The 17,367-nt window shown below is 50.2% G+C and overlaps 1 protein-coding gene across 1 annotated transcript in view; it reads left to right on the top strand.

Moving 5' to 3' along the window:
• The window catches only part of C23H10orf143 (chromosome 23 C10orf143 homolog), a 28,112-nt gene extending 13,553 nt beyond the window's left edge, over nt 1-14,559 (top strand). The window contains exons 2-4 of the mRNA XM_052661123.1: nt 3,993-4,166; nt 4,263-4,325; nt 14,155-14,559. Of these exons, the coding sequence (XP_052517083.1) occupies nt 3,993-4,166; nt 4,263-4,325; nt 14,155-14,184 (267 nt within the window). The 3' untranslated portion in view covers nt 14,185-14,559. The remainder of the gene's footprint in view (nt 1-3,992; nt 4,167-4,262; nt 4,326-14,154) is intronic.
• The last annotated feature ends 2,808 nt before the right edge of the window (nt 14,560-17,367 follow it).

The raw sequence follows: 17,367 nt of genomic DNA, 5'->3' as shown, positions 1-17,367 counted from the left end.
CCCTCTAGTCACTGACGTGTCCTTCCAGGACCCCACACTGCGCTGAGTCTTCTCATCCCTCTAGTCACTGACACGTCCTTCCAGGCCCCCACACTGCGCTGAGTCTTCTCATCCCTCTAGTCACTGACGTGTCCTTCCAGGACCCCACATTGGTGCTGAGTCCTGTTCACCCCTCTAGTCACTGACGCGTCCTTCCAGGACCCCACACTGCGCCGAGTCCTGCTCACCCCTCTAGTCACTGACGTGTCCTTCCAGGACCCCACACTGCGCTGAGTCTTCTCATCCCTCTAGTCACTGACACGTCCTTCCAGGACCCCACATTGGCACCGAGTCCTGCTCACCCCTCTAGTCACTGACGTGTCCTTCCAGGACCCCACACTGCGCTGAGTCTGCTCACGCCTCTAGTCACTGATGCCTCCTTCCAGGACTCCACACTGAGCTGAGTCCTGCTTTCCCCTCTAAGTCACTGACGCGTCCTTCCAGGACCCCACACTGCACCGAGTCCTGCTCACCCCTCTAGTCACCGACGTGTCCTTCCAGAACCCCACACTGCGCTGAGTCTTCTCATCCCTCTAGTCACTGACGCGTCCTTCCAGGACCCCACACTGTGCCGAGTCCTGCTCACCCCTCTAGTCACTGACGTGTCCTTGGTTTCCTGACCCTGGCACGTCTATGGAGCAGCGGTCAGCTATCTGGCAGAAGACTGTCAGTCCATGTGGGTTGTCCAGAATCTTCTGTGATGAGGTTGAGACCACGCCCTTTGTGGCACGAGTATCACGAGGTGATGTTACTCTTTCTTAGCGCATCTTACGGGGACTGTGATGTCAAGATGTCTCAGTACCGTGATGCTGACCTTGTCTCTGGATGAAGATGGTTTCAACTGTGAAGTTACCAGTCTTTTCTTTATAATTAATAAATACCTTGGGGGAGATATGTTGAAACTGCACTTAAATTATATTTAATTTATAAATTAAATTATAACTATTATAATTATTTATTATAATTAATAAATACCTTGGGGAGATATGTTGAAACATGAAAATATATGTTGAAACTATATGTAAAACAGTTTTATGTACAAAACTGAAACTTTATAAATTAATAAACACCTTGGGGGAGAAAGCATATTTCTTCTTAAGCCTTTGCCTTCTGAGTTAGCATCTATTAGTAAATCTTGCCTAAAATATTTTCCACTGTGTGTTTACTTCGTGATGTTTTTGTCTCTCCCTCATTCGTTTAACACTTACTAATCTTTTTCCTGGTCCCTTTGATACACGACTGTCACTTGTACAGTACTGACCTGTACTACAGAATTTTTCCACTTTCCCTCTCGCTTCATCTCTCGTGTTTTAGTGGAATTATTTCCACCATGTCAGAGGATGTAATATTTGCACATTTGTCTGTCAGCCTAATTCCACCTTTATTTTAAATTTAGTCTGAGATGTACATTTTAATACCTTCAGATGCTTACGAAAAATCCTTATGCTGGAATTTTCCCAGTCGTCACTGGTTAGTTAGATGCAGCTTACCCTCACATAGAATCCTCTGGAAGGGCTCATGGCTGTAGTGGTCTCTAAATTCAGGTATGCTGAAATTCTATTTCTGTAATCTTGATATTTGAGGGACAGCGTGGCCGACTTTAAATTCTTGGCTTGTGTTTTCTTTCACTGAGTTTTGAAAGCATGCTTCTCCGCTGTCTCACTCACGTGCTGGCCTTGAAAAGCCCGATGCCTGTCCAGTTCCTTTGCACTGGCGCTGACCCGCGCGCCCAGGGGCTCTGAGGGTCTCGTCTCTTCTTTGCAGTCCCCCGGCTTTCTTAGGGTGTCTCCGTGTTGGTCATTCTGGGTTACTTTTCCCAGGTGCCCCGTGAGCCTCCTCATTTTGAGCGTCAGCCAGTCTCTTTCCGTGACGTTTTCTCGGGCCGTAGTTTTCAGTCTGAGCTGTGCTCTGTTACTCTGCTCTCCTCTTTGCAGAACTCTGACTCAGCGACCGTTTCTTGCTTCTTTGTCTTCCCTTCCCGCTGCTGCATTTTTTTAACCGTCCGTTTTTCTTTACGTCGTTTTCTTCTCTTGATTATGCTCCTGCCCTTCTTTGGTGTCCTCTGTTAATTTTCACTTGAATTTATCCTCTTTGGTGCATTTTATAATTTTTCCCTCACTTCCCTCCACTATTCTGAACTCATTCAAGTCTCTCTTGGCTTCTCCCCATTTCTGTCCTTTCTGTTTTTACTTTGCTAACTCAGGATGGTTTTTCGTATCCTCAGATGTTTGTTTGAGTGTTTATGTTTTTAAGAGTGTTAGACTTACAGTCTCCTTTTGACCCATGTCTTTCCAGGAGGAATTCTTATGTTCTGGGGTTTTTTTCAAAGATTGCCGCTAGGCACCTCTGCTGTTGGTGTGGCTGAGCGCAGGTGGAGCAGGTGTCTGTCTGTCTGCTGGTGGACGGGGTGGCGGTGAGCCCCCTCGTATGATGGGCATCCTCACTTGCTGGACCCCAGACTCACCCTCTCTCTCCTCCTCCCTGCCACCACCCGGCCCCGGGGGCGCCGGCCCGCCCCTCTGCCGTGCCCCTCCCGGGAGCTGAGTGCTGTGCCCGTGGCTGCCGTGCGGACTTGAGCCCCTGCCCGCCTCTGGGCTCTGGGGCTCGGGCTCCTCCTCACTGCCCGTCCGGGCGCCTCGCCCTCGCTGGCGACCCTGTCCTGCCCCGCTCACGGCGTCTCCTCCTGCCCTTGTCAGGGCAGGGCCACGGTGGAGGGTGTGGGCTGGAGCGGAGGGGACCCGCGCTGGGCTCTGGTGGCTTTTCTGTCCGCCGGGCCGTAGTCTCAGATGTCTGCCTTCTCCGGTTCAGGCTGTGCCGGGGTGTGGTTCTGCAGCAGTGACTGACCTTTCTGGACTCCCTCGTGTTCAGGAGGGACGGTGGCGCGGGTGATGGGGGGCTGGCTGCCTCTGTGCTTGCCTCAGGCTCCCGGAGTCTGCACTGTGTTGACCGCAGGGCATTGTCCTCTGGTTTAGGGGCTCAGAGGCCAGCATTTGCCATTTTCCCCCTCAGCTATCTATTTTAAGACATGTTAGTTAAGGAAGAGTAAAACTAGCACTTGATACCAGGTTTCTATATTAAATAAATCCATAAAATAAAAAGTCCATTTAGGAAATAATGAATAAATAACGGAATGGATCGTGAACAGATTTGGCGCAAATCATGACGATGGTTTGCCGGTGACTGAGGAGAGTGTGGGACCACCTGTGAACCAGGGGTGTTTCCTGACTCTGGCGGGCACCGTCCAGCAGCGGGGACCCAGGACAGGGTGGCCCTTCTGTCCCCTGCAGAGGCCTCCTGCCCATCTGCTCTGTGTCGCTGAACACATCCTTACCCCACGGAGCACAGACTTGGAACTTGGAGAGTCAACCGTTTCCTTCAGCTTTGGAAGACTGCTTTTGTAATTCATCTTTAATTCACGGGAATGCCAAAGTCGATGCCTTTCCTGAAGGTTATCCCGTACGGGCTGTGTGTGCAGCTTGTGAAATAAAATCAGCCACTCTTCAGTGTCAGGAAGACAAAGACTTATCCACATGGAATTATTCATATCGTATAAAGAAAGTACATAACTTGATATTGTATTAAGAAAGTACCGACCTGGCAAAAGTATCGAAGCGCAAAACTAGTTTCTTGAACAAAAATTTATAGGTCTTGTACATTCTCGATATCGATAAACCAGTCACAACAGTTTACTATAAGAATTTTGACCAAAATTGCTTCAAATGACTATTTTGAACTTGTAAAGCTAAATAAATATCAGACTGTGCTGGAAGTAATGAGGTTAAGTGATGGTGGTTATTCCTGGAAGATAAAGTTGGAAGTTGTCTCTCCCAACGTCCTATAAACTTTCAGAGCTCCTCGGGGGTCTGTGTTTGCAGCGAGGTTCTCAGAGGCAGATTCAGTCAGAGCGCCGTGTGCTTTCTGAGGCCATCTAAAGTGAGACTGTGTCGTTGCAGAAGCGGGCATGCAGGAGGCTGGACGCCGCGGCGCCAGAGCGGGACTGCCCCCAGGTAAGGGTGCGCATCCCAGCGTCCGGGGGCAGCGAGGAGCCCGAGTCCCTGGATGCCCAGCGCAGAGGCCGCCTGCCCTCACCACGGCCCGACAGCGGCCAGCGCCGACCAGGCATGGGGGTAGGTTCCTGCTCCCGCAGACCAGCCTTTACCCGTTTGGTGAGAGTGTGAATAAGCGCTGCCCTGGCTCACCCGCGGCTGTGGTTTGTTGGACAGGGTCCTCCGGACGGCGGAAGGAGCCGGGCCCAGCCTTGCCCGCGGTGCATCGCTGGAGAGTCTGTAAGTACATCCCCCTGCTCACTGTGACCTGAAAGGCCTGACCTTAAATCCTGGATCTGTAGAACAAGGGTGGTAGAAACGGCTGTTTTGTTCCTAAGGAACAAGGGGTGTAAATTAAAAGGTGCAGGTTGATTTTCTGAGCATTCTACTCGGCTGCAAACTAATTTGCTTCCAGCTTCAGATTGAGACTACAAATTGAATATACATTTAAAATTCTTTCTAAAAACAGGGTTTAGAGAAGGGAACAGGTCCTGGAAATGGTTAAAATAGAGCTAATTTGAGGACCTCTTAGAGAAATGTCCTTAACTCATTTACTTACCCAAATGGGAATCAGTGTTGCTTTTTCTTTTCCCTCCTTAAGCTTTTCTTTCCTATTTGCATACACTTCACATAAATCCCAAATTTCAGAAGGAGAAACAGCATTCACACCATTAATTCAAAGGAATGGGACGTCTCAGTGTCACTAGAGTCAGATTCTCAGTCCCCTGTGCTGGGCAGAAAATCAGGAAGTGTATGTTGTTGCTGTTCAGTCGCCAAGTCACGTCCGACTCTGCAACCCCGTGAACCCCAAGCACGCCAAGCTTCCCTGTCCTTCATTCACGTTAGCATCATGATACCTTTGTTCCTAAATTTGGGCTTGTTCTAAAAGCTTTGAAGCCTCTATAATTTTTTTTTTTAATTTTTAGCTTGCAGTCTTCATATTGCAATAAAACAGAATTGTGTTTAATTTCCACATAGAAACCAGGAGCGTGTGTGTGTGTGAGTGTTTTCAGGATTTCCCCCTAAAGATCTTTAGAGGCAACACAGTGCTGCTTTTGATCAGCAAACGTTTGAGTCAGTAAATTGCAGAGTCTTCACGTGGTGCATTGTGGGCAACTGTTTTGTAGGGGGAGGCGGTGATTTTGTTTTAAACAAAGGCCAGTCACCAGGGGGCCGCTGAAGTCCTTAGACAAGTAGGAAGACCAGGGCCAGGTGGGCCTGCCCGTGGAGATGTGCCTGCCTGCTTTCGTACTCCATCATCAGGAAAACCTCCATGGTCGTGTTGCATTTTGTGGTGTGGAGGTGGTGGTGGTTTAGTTGCTAAGTCGTGTCTGACTCTTTGAGACCCTGTGGACTGTAGCCCACAGGCTTCTCTGTCCATGGGCTTCTCCAGGCAAGAAGACTGGAGTGGGTTGCCATGCCCTCCTCCAGGGGAATCTTCCCGACCCAGGGATCGAACCCAGGTCTCCTACATTGCAGGTGATTCTTTTGCCTCCAGTAATCCTGAATAATGTTGAAACTAGAGATCCAGCAACTTCCTGTATTTCGGTTGATTCATGTAACTGCCAAATGTGCCCTGGATTCTGATAACTAATATTATGACCGCACTGTGGGTAGAGTGCATTATTGCTGGTGACTAACTCGAAACCTTCCTTGTTCTCGTCCCATTTTCATGGAATGTGTCTTTCAAATCCCCCATCTGTTGGGCAGACAGTTGGAATGTAGTACGGATTCTTAATGCTCCAAGAGGTCGTCTTCGGGAATGAACAGCTTAAAGGAAAAAAAAATTTGGCTCGAGCAGCTGATTGGATCGTTTAAGCTGATGTTCTGTTTGAACAGCAGCACCTGTTTGATTAGGGTTTCCTTCCCTTGTGATTCCCCAAGCTTGCCTCTGTGTGTTTCCTAGGAGACGAGTCTGTGCGTGGAAAGCCTATATTGATATGTAAATATATCATTTTTTTCACTAATGCTCGATATTCTTTCCATCTAAATTTTCAGAAAGTGACTTTAAAAAATCAGTTTCCCTTTATTTGTAGTTATTCTCAATAAAATTTCACCCAGGCTTGGGTGATTTAATATTTACACCCACTATTTCTAAAAGTCTTATGTAAATAAAGATTGAAATGTGAATTTGAAAAGTCACACCTCTTGATATTTGAACAGACTATAGCTGCATATATCTTCTTTTTCTAATAATATGGCTAGTTTCTCTCTTAAGCTTTTAAAATAATAAGACACTATTTTTGTATTCCAGAACATCAAGAGGCTCAGTGTTAAATAAAAAGCAAATAGTATTTTTAGAAATGCAAGATCCCAGGGAGAAGCGCTTAACAGTAAATCACCGATGGGCAGCAATTCCAAATTTCAGAAGACTTCATTAAACGCGGGGCTCCGCTCACGGTGCGCCCCGTTCGCACAGAAACCTGCCTGTCCAGGCCCGCCGTTCCCGTGGCTGCCCCGGTGGCGAGCTTGGCTCAGAGAGCAGCAGGGGTCACGCTGGGGGTTGTGTGGGAGCCCCGTGTGTGTGTGTGCTCAGTCGCATCCGCCTCTGTGACCCCAGCGAGTGTAGCCCACCAGGCTCCCCTGTCCATGGAATTCTCCAGGCAGAAATACTGGAGTGGCTTGCCGTTTCCTTCTCCAGGGGGTCTTCCTGACCCAGAGACTGAACCCACGCCTCCCACGTTGGCAGGCAGATTCTTCACCACAGCGCCCCTAGGAAAGGCACGGGGAGTCGCTGGCCGGAAGCTTGCCTTGGTGCCTCAGCGAGCTGGACGCTTTTCCCTGAGAACCTCCTCGGGTCCCCCTTCTCTGCCGTGTCTCTAACCTCGGCAGGTGTCAGCTGACCCGGTTGGTTCTGCTCGGAATTCTCACGTGGCTGTCTCAGCTCACCGCTTGGGTCTGTTGGCTCTCCCCCACAAAGCTCTTCCTGATTGTCACCGTGAGTCCTTGCTCACGCACGCAAGGACTTTCCCTGTAGACTTTCTCACACTCACTCCCCAGGCTGACACACGAGCCTCCCGTTTGGCCCATTGCAGCTCATTGATGACGTCTTAGGGTGATCAGTGTTCAGGTTCAGCTCCTAATACACGTTATTATTAAGAAGCAGCTCCTCGTCACCCCGCTCATGGTACTGACAGCTGGGGTGAAGCCATCCCTGATTCTTGGGCCGTGGTGTTCTGTCATTCAGGGTGTCTGCTCTGCCCCCGGGTGGGTGGCCCTCTGCTGTGCACCACCCAGGCTGCAGGGCCAGGGCGATGGTCTCCGCCTGCAGGAGGCTCCTTTCCTCGAGTGCTCTCAAGGCTGGGCCTGCCATGCAGCTGGCTCCCTCCCTTACTCAGCTCAGCAGTCTTTGTCCAGTGTGGGATCATGGTAGCCAAGTGTGCCATGAAATCATGCTCTTCTTAGAAACTCTTCCCATTAAATGGACCCTCGCGAGGCTGTGAGAGGTCTCCAGGATAGCCACATGAAGGTGCATGAAGGGGGCATCACCAGGCCGGAAGCCACAGGAAGAGCGGGTTCAGGATGCTGGCCCGGAGGGGTGCTGCCTCGTCAGCGCCCCTTGTTCTGAGTGGCACCTGCCGCTGGTGTGCTGCAGCTCCTCAGGGAGGGGCCCCCCAGACCTCATGGGTCAGCGTGGCAGTCCCCCTCGGCACCATTCCCTCCCCTTGTCTCCCCCCACCCCAGGCGGCCTCCCCCTCCACTTCCAGGGTCCCAGCTCCTGAGGACTTGGCCCCCTCGCTCCCAGCTCCTGCTGGGTGGCAGCCCTCGGGCTTTGCGGTCACCCCGTCTCTTCCCTTTATCCTCCCAGCTGCCCCCCGCCTGAGAGGGGAGCCCCTCCTGGGGAACAGGTGCCTCCCTTCCTCCTGTGGGTGCTCTCCTCTTCCGTCATCTGTGACCTTGAAGCCCACGTTCCTCTTGTGAAGCTCACATTCCTCACCTGAGTCTCTGTTCTGTCTGGACCCCACCTGGGCTAACCAGCTAAGGAGTAGACGGATCCTCCTGAGAACAGAAAGCCTGCAGTCTTTAACTAGGCCTGGAGTCTTGGTCACCCAGCAGGCTCAGCATTTGGGAGCCAGTCCCCTCTGCTGGGGTTTAGCTCAGGTTACTGAGTTTTTACCCAAGCTGATAGTGAGTTACTACTTAAGAGCCAACATGCAGAATGGTGTTTTTGGTTTTGGGGACCCCACTGCTCCCAATCCCCAACGAACTGACTTGGTTAACAGCCTGTTCATTAGTGTTGAGGGCAAAAACTAGGGGAGCATCTTAACGAGCTTCTACGTTATTCCCTTTTTGACATTGAAACCCATGGCCTGACAACAGCATGGGGGGCTGGGAGAAGAGAGGTGGGCGATGTGGGGACAGAAGTGGAGGGCAGGGGGCGGGAGGGGTAGTCCCGGGGAGGGGTCCCCAGCCTACCGTCGGGGTTTGGCTTTCCCTGTAGGGCGGAGGGAGGCACCCCAGGATGGTCATTCTGATTCTAGATGGATGCATGTTTCCCCTGTATTGCTTCTTATCTCCAAACAGGTGACCTTTAAAGTATTTGCTCTGTCTTATTTACCTGTCTGTCTCATTAGCAACTGCTCCCTGCATCTGCGGCATCTATAAAGACTGCCCTGACCCAGGGGCGGGGGGAGCCGGTGCAGACAGGAGTCTCTGTGCCCCTGCCTGCGGTGATGGGGGCAGTGCCACCTGGCCCGGGGGTCAGGCCCAGAGCCAGGGCCGGGGTGGGCACAGCAGACTCTGACATGGAGACACACAGACGCGTGTGCAGTGGGTCACTCTCTGTGTTTCAGCAGCAGCTAGATCTTATCGGCCCTTTATCCACACGTCCTGAGAGAAGACAACAGTCACAGAGGGGTCACTGGGAATTTCACTGATGATTAGGAATCAGAGTGCCCTGTGCACTTCCTCGAGGTTCGGCAGGGACCCCAGAGGTCATCGGTCAGGTTGCTGATAAGGAACGCAGTCCGTGGGTCTAGGTGACCAGCCCGCCCCGCACCGTGGTCAGTGGGGAGGCCGGGCTCCAAGCCCGCAGTGTAGGCCTCTCCTGTGCCCGCTGTCCTGGCTGGTCTGTGGCCCCGTCACTCCCGCACCGGGCCCGGCAGCGGCCCGCTCTGACATGCTCGGAAGCACAGCCATGAGGCCACAGGGCTTCATGGACGTCCTTCCCAGACCCGTGAGGGCTTTGTGGCCAAGACAGGGCTGAGTCCCCCAGATGGTGGGAGAGGCAGCGGGCCAAGGAGGAGTCTGGCTGTGCTGGTGTAGCCATAGATGAGTTTGCATAGACTTGCTGACAGAATCCTCAGATAGAATCTCTGACAGTAAACGTTTCCTCTGAATATGGATGCCAGAAAATTGGTTAAATTTTCTTTTTTTTTACTGTGTTGTTGAGATTATTTCAGGTTCTGAAGGAATAGAGAACCTTCAGGTGACTAAAGAACAAAACTAAAGCTTCTTCCTCTGGGGATAAAGTGTTATACTGTGAGGAGACAGTGAAACGGATCTTCACAGAAAAGCTCGTGTTTTTTAAAGAATGGCGTTTAGATTTCCTACAAGCATGTTGGACTAACCAGCGTATGCTACAGATAAAGACATTAAGTGCGTTGTTAATCATAGGAGAGAAGCAGGGCAGTAGATACAGACATACTCCCCTGCGGCTGTCATCAGGACTTGGCTTCTGTCGGGTTTGGTCCTGGAGTGGGCCTGAGAGATGTGCACAAAACACCTGTGGCGCTGTTTGCTTAGCAGAAAGCCAGAAACCACATCCACGCCCATCAGGAGGAGAATGGGTAAGTGGCTCAGTTGCTCAGTCCTGTCTGACTCTGTGACCCCACGGACTGCAGCCTGCCAGGCTCCTCTGTCCATGGGATTCCCCAGGCAAGAATACTGGAGTGGGTTGCCATTTCCTTCTCCAGGGGCTCTTCCCCACCCAGCAATCAAACCTGGGTCTCCTACATTGCAGGCAGATTTGTTACCAACTGAGCCAACCTAAGTGGACTGGGATGTATTTATTCAGTAAATATATACTTCAGTGAGGATGGATGACATTTTGCCTGTGGCATCTTATCTCGTAAGCTACATAATGGTTCGTGTATGTTCGTTATATTGCTGTCTATACTTTTTTGTATTCCTGAAAAGTCCTGGTGAGTGTTGGACCTGATGGATCTGCACGTCTGATGTATCATGGTGAAAGAGAATTCTGGAGAGCTGCTGGAGAGAAACCAGCTATCAGAGAAACTGATAGCTGTGAAGGAACAGTGCTTTGAGTGACAGCAGGCCCCCATTGGTTACAGACACCAAGGACCTTGGAATAATGCTCTGCAATGCTAAGGGGACTGTCCTGTGAATGTGTGTCTGTAACATGCTCAGAGCTGGGGAGACCAGTGCAGTGGGAATTCCCTTGCCCTCACAGTAATTCAGTTGCCAGAACTAACTCCAGAAGAGAGAATCCCAATGGAATAATTTGGGAAAGTTCTCAAAAGCTACCATCCCAGATGGTTTTATAGGTTAAAAGAAATTCTACATAAAGGAACAAACAGATGACTTGCTTTAGAAAAAGAAGTACATTATTTGATCAAAGGAGGAAAAAAAGAAACAAACTGTCATCTTAACAGAGATAGAAACTGCCCAGTTATTCCAAATCCCACTCAAGATAAAACCAGAAGTAGAGGGTTTCTCCTGGTGAGGTTGAAAGGTCTCTGCACTTAGGGGGAGCATTTCTTTGGATGAAGAGAGAAGCAGATTTGTTTGCCATCACCACTTCTGCTTAGCAGGGTTTCTAACTCAGACAGTTAAACAAGGAAGAAGAGACAATGGCTGTAAGAGGTAGAAGAGGAAGAAAACGAAGCTGTTATTTCCTGATATCATCTACACAGAAAATCCAAGCAAATCTGCAGATAAAGTATTAAAACTAATATTCATCAAGATTGTTGACCATAAGATGAGCTTGCAAAAATAGGATGGAGGAGGAGATAAATTGTGCTCTTTATCCAGTGGAATATTACTCAGCCATGAAAGAGGGAGATGCTGCCTTTTCCAGCAACGTGGATGGCATCTGGGAGCATTGTCCTAAATGAAATGAGTCAGACAGAGAAAGACAGATTCTGTCTTATACATGGAATCTTAAAAACACAGCAACAAAAAAAAGCTCATAGAACAGATTGGTGATTGCCAGAGACGGTGCATGAGGGATGGGAGAAATTGGTGAGGGAGTCAAAAGGTTAAAATGAAACAGCAACAAGAATCTGTTTTAAAAGCAGCAGCAGCAGCGGGTAAGTGGGCCCTTTAAGCTCCTCAGACTCTTTGCAGAGCAGGTTCCTCAGACCTCTTAAGGGTCAACATCTCTGGTGAGGAGCCAGGCTGTCCCTCCCTTCCAGCCCACCGTAGTGAGTTTGAGATAACACGAATTTATGTATGAGAACAGCCTGAGTGGATTTTGGAGAGTGTCCTCCATGCCTGCTTTGGAAGTCCAGGAAAGCTGTGCATACAGTTTTTTTTAGTTTTAAACTCAAGGCTGTTCCTGGAAAATACATGCATCCTTATACCCTATTTTTAGAGCTGCCTGTTTGTCCACAGCTCCTCCGTAAAGCTCCTGATCCTTGCGTGTCTGAGGCAGGAGCGTTGCCCATCACAGCACTGTGGCAGGAGGGCCCGGCCCCTCAGAAGCGCGGGGCTGGGCTCACGCCTGCGTCTTCCCTCCCAGCCTGAGCCCCTGACTCAGCCTCCGAGGAGCAGAGACGGCCATGGGGTGTCCCCTTGCTCCAGCTCACCTCCCCCTGATTCCCGTGCCACCCACGTGTCCTTCCCCTGGTCAAGATGCATCGCTTCCCAGGCTTGATCACTTTGGACATACTCGGTAGGAGACTCAGAACAGCGTGCTGGCTGCTGTTCTGAGCTGCTTGCCAGAAGCTGCTGCTGGTACCCATAAGTACTAAGCCTTGTCCCCACCATCCACTTCCACCCCAGAAGGCTCTCTGGACTGGGCTGGGACAGGTTCCAGCGCCTGGGAGCATCAGGACAGTCTGGGACAGAGGCAGAACCTGGCCTCAGGAATCCGGTCTTCTTTTTCCCTGGTGTGTGCTCTGCGCTCCTCCAACTGCTGCGGACTTACACTGACAAACAAGCCTTCACAACAAGGTGGAAGGCGAGGTTCAAATAGAGAATCGTGGACTTCTTGGAGCTCCATGCTGGGATCTGGTGCAGTGAGGGAAAGCTGGCCCCTGGCCCACCCCTGTTCCCAGCCCAGGCCCGGTCCTGATTGACAGGAGGCCTTAAGCACACAGACGTGTCCTTTCCCATCCACATTCCCACTCCCACCTCCCCATGGTGGACCTTTCAGCCTGCAGCAAGCATGTCAGAGACGGGCTCTGATCTCAGGAGAAGGCACCTGGTGGGGAGGCTCTCCCAGCCAGGGGACAGGCTCCGGAGGGGACAGGACCTATTGGGGGCATCCATGGAGAGGTGCAGCCAGAGGAGGTCCTTCAGAAGCTTCGACCCAAGGCAGAGAGAGTGCTGTTGAAATGAGACCGCTTCAGTGGAGGGGGGACTCATAGGTGGTAATTAGGGAGCAAATGCCATTTTCATGGATTCTTGTGGACTTGAGTTACAGTCTAAGGTCCTTTAGTTTTAACCTGAAAGAGCCTCATCAGTATTTCTTGTAGGGTAGGTCTGCTAATGACAGATTTTTTGTTTTTGTTTATCTGGGAGTGTCTCAATTTCTCATTTTTGAAGGATAGTTTTGTTGGATACAAAATTCTTGGTTGACCTTCAGCACTCTGAATTGGGCTGAGAAATCAGCTGTCAGTCTTGCTGACGATCCCTTCAACTTGGTGTGGCATTTCTTTCTTTCCGCTTTCAAGACTGTTTGGGTTTGGGCAGTGTTATTCTGAAGAACCTAGGTGTCTTTTTGGACCTTACTCTCTTTTGATCCCAGTGTTAGAAGCAAAACAAAACTCTCTTCAAAAAAAAAAACACAAAACACTCTTCTCTTGCCTGGTGGAAAAATGCTTAAATTGTGTTTTATCAAAAGTGTTGTGTTTCCCAGTATTGCTTTTAATACCACTTTTCAAGCCTTCTCAGACGGGCAGTGGATGTACGAATTGTCAACAGTGAGACTAACGTTTAAGGCACAGCTGTCCTCTTCCCTCGTGCCTTTATCAAATCGGGCTCAGTGCCCAGGGCCCCCATCAGACGTGGCTCCAGGGGCTGATCCCTGCCAGCGGCCGCCTCCGAGTCTGAGGCCGTGAGACCTCACTTCTGCACCAGGGACAGGGGTCTAAGCTTTGAGAGGGACATCGGCAAACTGGACCCTGGGGAGGAAAACGCGATGATTGGGAACCTGAAGTCGTATCAGGGAGTAGAGACTGGGCGAGAGGTTTAAGGGAGTGACTCCTGCAGGTCCTGTTGTGTAGAAGATTCTAGGTTCGGGTCCTCTTTTTGATGTGTCCGTGTGTCCAGCTGCCGCCTGCCATGTTTGTTCTGCCTCCGGTGTGTCTCCAGATGAACCCCATCCAGACAGGGTGGCGTGGCGTGGCGTGGCGTGGCGTGGCGTGGCGTGGCGTGGCGTGGGGGTGTGACGTGGGGTGGCGTGGCGTGGCGTGGCGTGGCGAGGCATCTCAGTCACTTCTGCATGAAGGTGAGGAGACAGGAGCTCTGCTGCGGGGGCAGGGAGGCCAGGCCCGAGTGGGACCCTCGCGAAGCTGGGTCACTTCCAGCCCCGGGCCCCCTGCGAGGAGCCTGCTGCAGTGCACTCGTGCTGAACCCGTATTCAGTATTCAGACATCATTAAAAAAAAAACTATGAATTTATAAATGATACTTTCATTCTCTTTTTTCCCCTCTCATAGAACCATAGGAGAGAAGAGAAGTAACATTTATCGAGAACATTCTGTGTGCCAAGCACTGTAGGAAGCACTTTAAATATCTTAATTATAATATTATATATATGTTCTGTGAATACGTGCTTAGCTCAGAGTGTGTGTTAGCCCAGCCGTTTGAAAGGCAGAGCTCAGTGCTATGAACCTGAAGCCAAGGTAGGTTCATTCCCACGACACACCGCTTTCTCGTTGTAGGGGCACTTTAGCCACACGGAGCGTCGGTAGGAGACCGCGCCAGGAGAGGAAGGTCACAGCCATGGTTTCGAGCCCTCGTGCAGCGGCGGATGTGCTCCCCCGGATGGACCTGGCGCCTCTTGTCCCCACAGCAGCCGCCGTGCTCCCGTTGGGAGGTCCCGCCTCCTCACTCCAGAGCCAGAGAGCCTGTGGACCTCACTCCTCCCGAAGCCGCCTTTCCAGCGCAGCCTGCTGGGGACGGTCACGGCTTTATCTGAGAGTTGAAAGTATCTGGCATCCAGCGTCGTGTGCAGTTTGGGAGTCCGCGTCCAAATGGAAAGCCCCGCTCTGTACTTTTCTGTTGTTTCAAGGGTGTATCCAGTGCTGCTGTGTGCTCTTTTTTAATTAAAAGTCTTATTTTTATATTGAAAATGCTCTGTAATCTTACACCGAATTCTCCTAAATGTTAGCAGCCAGTCTGTTCCGTGTGATTTCCCCAACTGAAGTTACCAGGTGCAGGACCACTTTTATATTAAAATGGGAGTTTCTCATCTTCCCTCAGGTTTTCAGTGTCTGGTCTGACTGTGGAGACTGGCGTGCTCCCCAGCTTCTGCAGGCTCCTCCAGGCTGCCCTTGTCACCTCGAGACGGGTCCCAGTGAAACCCTGGGTGGCAGCTTGTTCACAGGTCTTCTCCCCTCCCACCCAGCTCTCCTTGTTTCCTAGGCCATCCACGTGGCCATGTCCTCTGCCAGCAGCCGGCCGCAGCATCCATGTTCAGAAGAGCCTGATTTGTAGGCGATCAGTCATGGGCAAGATGAGGCTGGACAGACGAGGCCAGAAGACAGGCTGCAGAAAGGAGATGAGCAAGCGCCGTCTGTAGGATGGATTACCTGCAGTCAGAGGGCGCTGCCAGGCTGCAGGACGGAAAGCATTTTCTGCCCCCAGCATTTTTGGAGCCACTAGACAGCAAACCCTAAATAAGCTCGCAGATACAGACTTCTTTATTTCCAGCCGAATGTTACCGAGTGAACAGGCTCCCCCGTCTTTGTGGGAAAGCATCATTTTAAAAGGTGACAAGGAACCTCCCTGGTGGTCTGGTGGTGAAGTCTCCCCGCTTCCAAGGCAGTGGGTGTGGATCTGGTCCCTGGTTGGGGAACAAGGTTTCCATGTGCTGAAGGGTGCAGGCAACAAATGTTTAAAAATAAGTAAAACTTGTAAAAAATGTTATTTAAAAAAGTGGTGGGGCACCCCACCTCGGGACAAGCGGCCGTCATCTTCACGGCTCTGACACTAACTGCCTTCGGTCAGGAAGGGCTGGCTCTAAGGATGCAGGTAAGCGTCGGGGAGCTGCTCTGTCCTGCCTGGATGTGAGGAGCTGCAAGAGGCAGGAGGCAGACCCACTGCCCAGAGACCTCAGACAGGGACCCCCTCTCCCGGCACCTCAATCTGTCAGCCCCACAGGGACCGAAACAGATTAGGCAACACACAAAGCCTGCACCGATTCCGTGAAACTGGGCTTTGACACACGTGGGACAAGCATGAGCTATGATTATACCTTTGAAGTGCTCCATCTCTGTGTTCTTGCCAAAAAGAGGAACACCCCAAGGAAGCACACCAGGCATTTTGTGTGTGTGTTAGATACACTTGCACATAAGTTGATACCCATTCAATTTTCCATTCGTTCTTTAAACATGATCTGTCCTTGCTTTTTGTGTAGAGACAAAAATATCAATACATACCTTTTTATCATTTCACCAAATAAGTTTATATTGGTTTCCAAAGCTTGAAACAACGTACAAAACTCTCAGAAAATTCAGAAGCATGGCGAATGGTTATCACAGACATAGCATGACCTGAAATGTTTTGCCTCCTTTTAAAATGTAGTTTAATCTTCAAATTTGTTTCTTACACATATTCCAAAAATGTTACCATGGAACTTACCTGGCAGCCCAGAGGCTAACACTCCGCACTGCTGGTGCAGGGGGTGTGGGTTTGATTCCTGGTCTAGGAACTGAGATCCCACATGCTGTGCAGCTCAGCCAAAAAAAAAAAAAAAGGCACAGATTAGCCCATAGGTAAGTAGAAATGAAAGATGAATATAAAAGTAATTTATAATCCTATGACACAAAGATAACTAATGCTCACATTTCATTGTGTATCTTCACAAAACTTCTATGTGCCCGCACACATCTACAAGCCTGTCCTCGGTATGTTACCGTCATGCACGTCTTCTCAAGTCAGCGCGTGTTTAAGTTGTCGTTCTACGGGTCAGCACAGGGACTTACTTCCCTGGTGGTTCCGTAGTTAGGATTTGGTGCTCTGACTGCCGTGGCCTGTCCCTGGTCGGGGAACTAAGATCCTGTAGGCCATGCATCAAGGAAAAAGGTGTTGGGTTAGGACGCTGCACGGTATTAATTCCACTGACTGGAAGCGCAGTGTGTTTCCCCACTTGCTCCCTGATGTGAATTTATGTTCTTTTCATTCGTTCGTTCCTTTTTTCATCTACCTGTTACAAAAATTGCTGGATAAATAGTCTTACATATACAGTTTTATAAGGTCTTTCAATTATATTCGTAAGAAGATTCTGGAAGTTGTGCTGCTGGGTCAATGAGTCTACTCAGATTTTCTGCCATCTGGAAAGGTGGTCCCATGCCCCTTTCCACCCACCAACACCAAATAGAACCCCCTCTTTTTACTGTTACTATTAACGTGGAGCATCTTGAACACAGAGGGAAGTAGGCAGAACCAATATACAAAGACCCTGTAGCCTTTGACCTTTGGCAACAAAGGTCGCCGTGGCCAGTCCTGCCCACCTCCTCTGCCTCCCTGTGCCCTGGGAGCAGATTCTAGCCATAATACTAGTTCCGCTATAATTATTTCCGTCTGTCCTCCCAAAGAAGCGGCATAAAAAGCATAACCACAATACAATAGTCAGCCCTCAAACAAAATTTACAATAATTCCTTATTTATGAAATCTCTAGTCTTTGATCAAATCCCTCTGCCTCTTAAACTTCATAGATGATCGTTTTGATTTTGTTTGGTTTTTCACGATGTGTTTGAGTTGGGAGCATGCAGGGTCCCTGTCAGGCTGGCTGATCCGTCCTGGGTCTCCGATCGAGGGTCTTCCTCCCCCTTTACTCCTCTGCAGTGAATTTTCAAGACGCTAGCTCGTTCGTACAGTCCGTGTCAACATGTTGCTCTTTGCAACATATAGAATATAGAGGATAGTTCCT

This window comes from Budorcas taxicolor, chromosome 23 (assembly GCF_023091745.1).
Source record: "Budorcas taxicolor isolate Tak-1 chromosome 23, Takin1.1, whole genome shotgun sequence".
Taxonomy (NCBI): Eukaryota; Metazoa; Chordata; class Mammalia; order Artiodactyla; family Bovidae; genus Budorcas; species Budorcas taxicolor.
The sequence above is the reverse complement of the archived record's forward strand: the minus strand, read 5'-3'. Positions and strand labels throughout refer to the sequence as shown.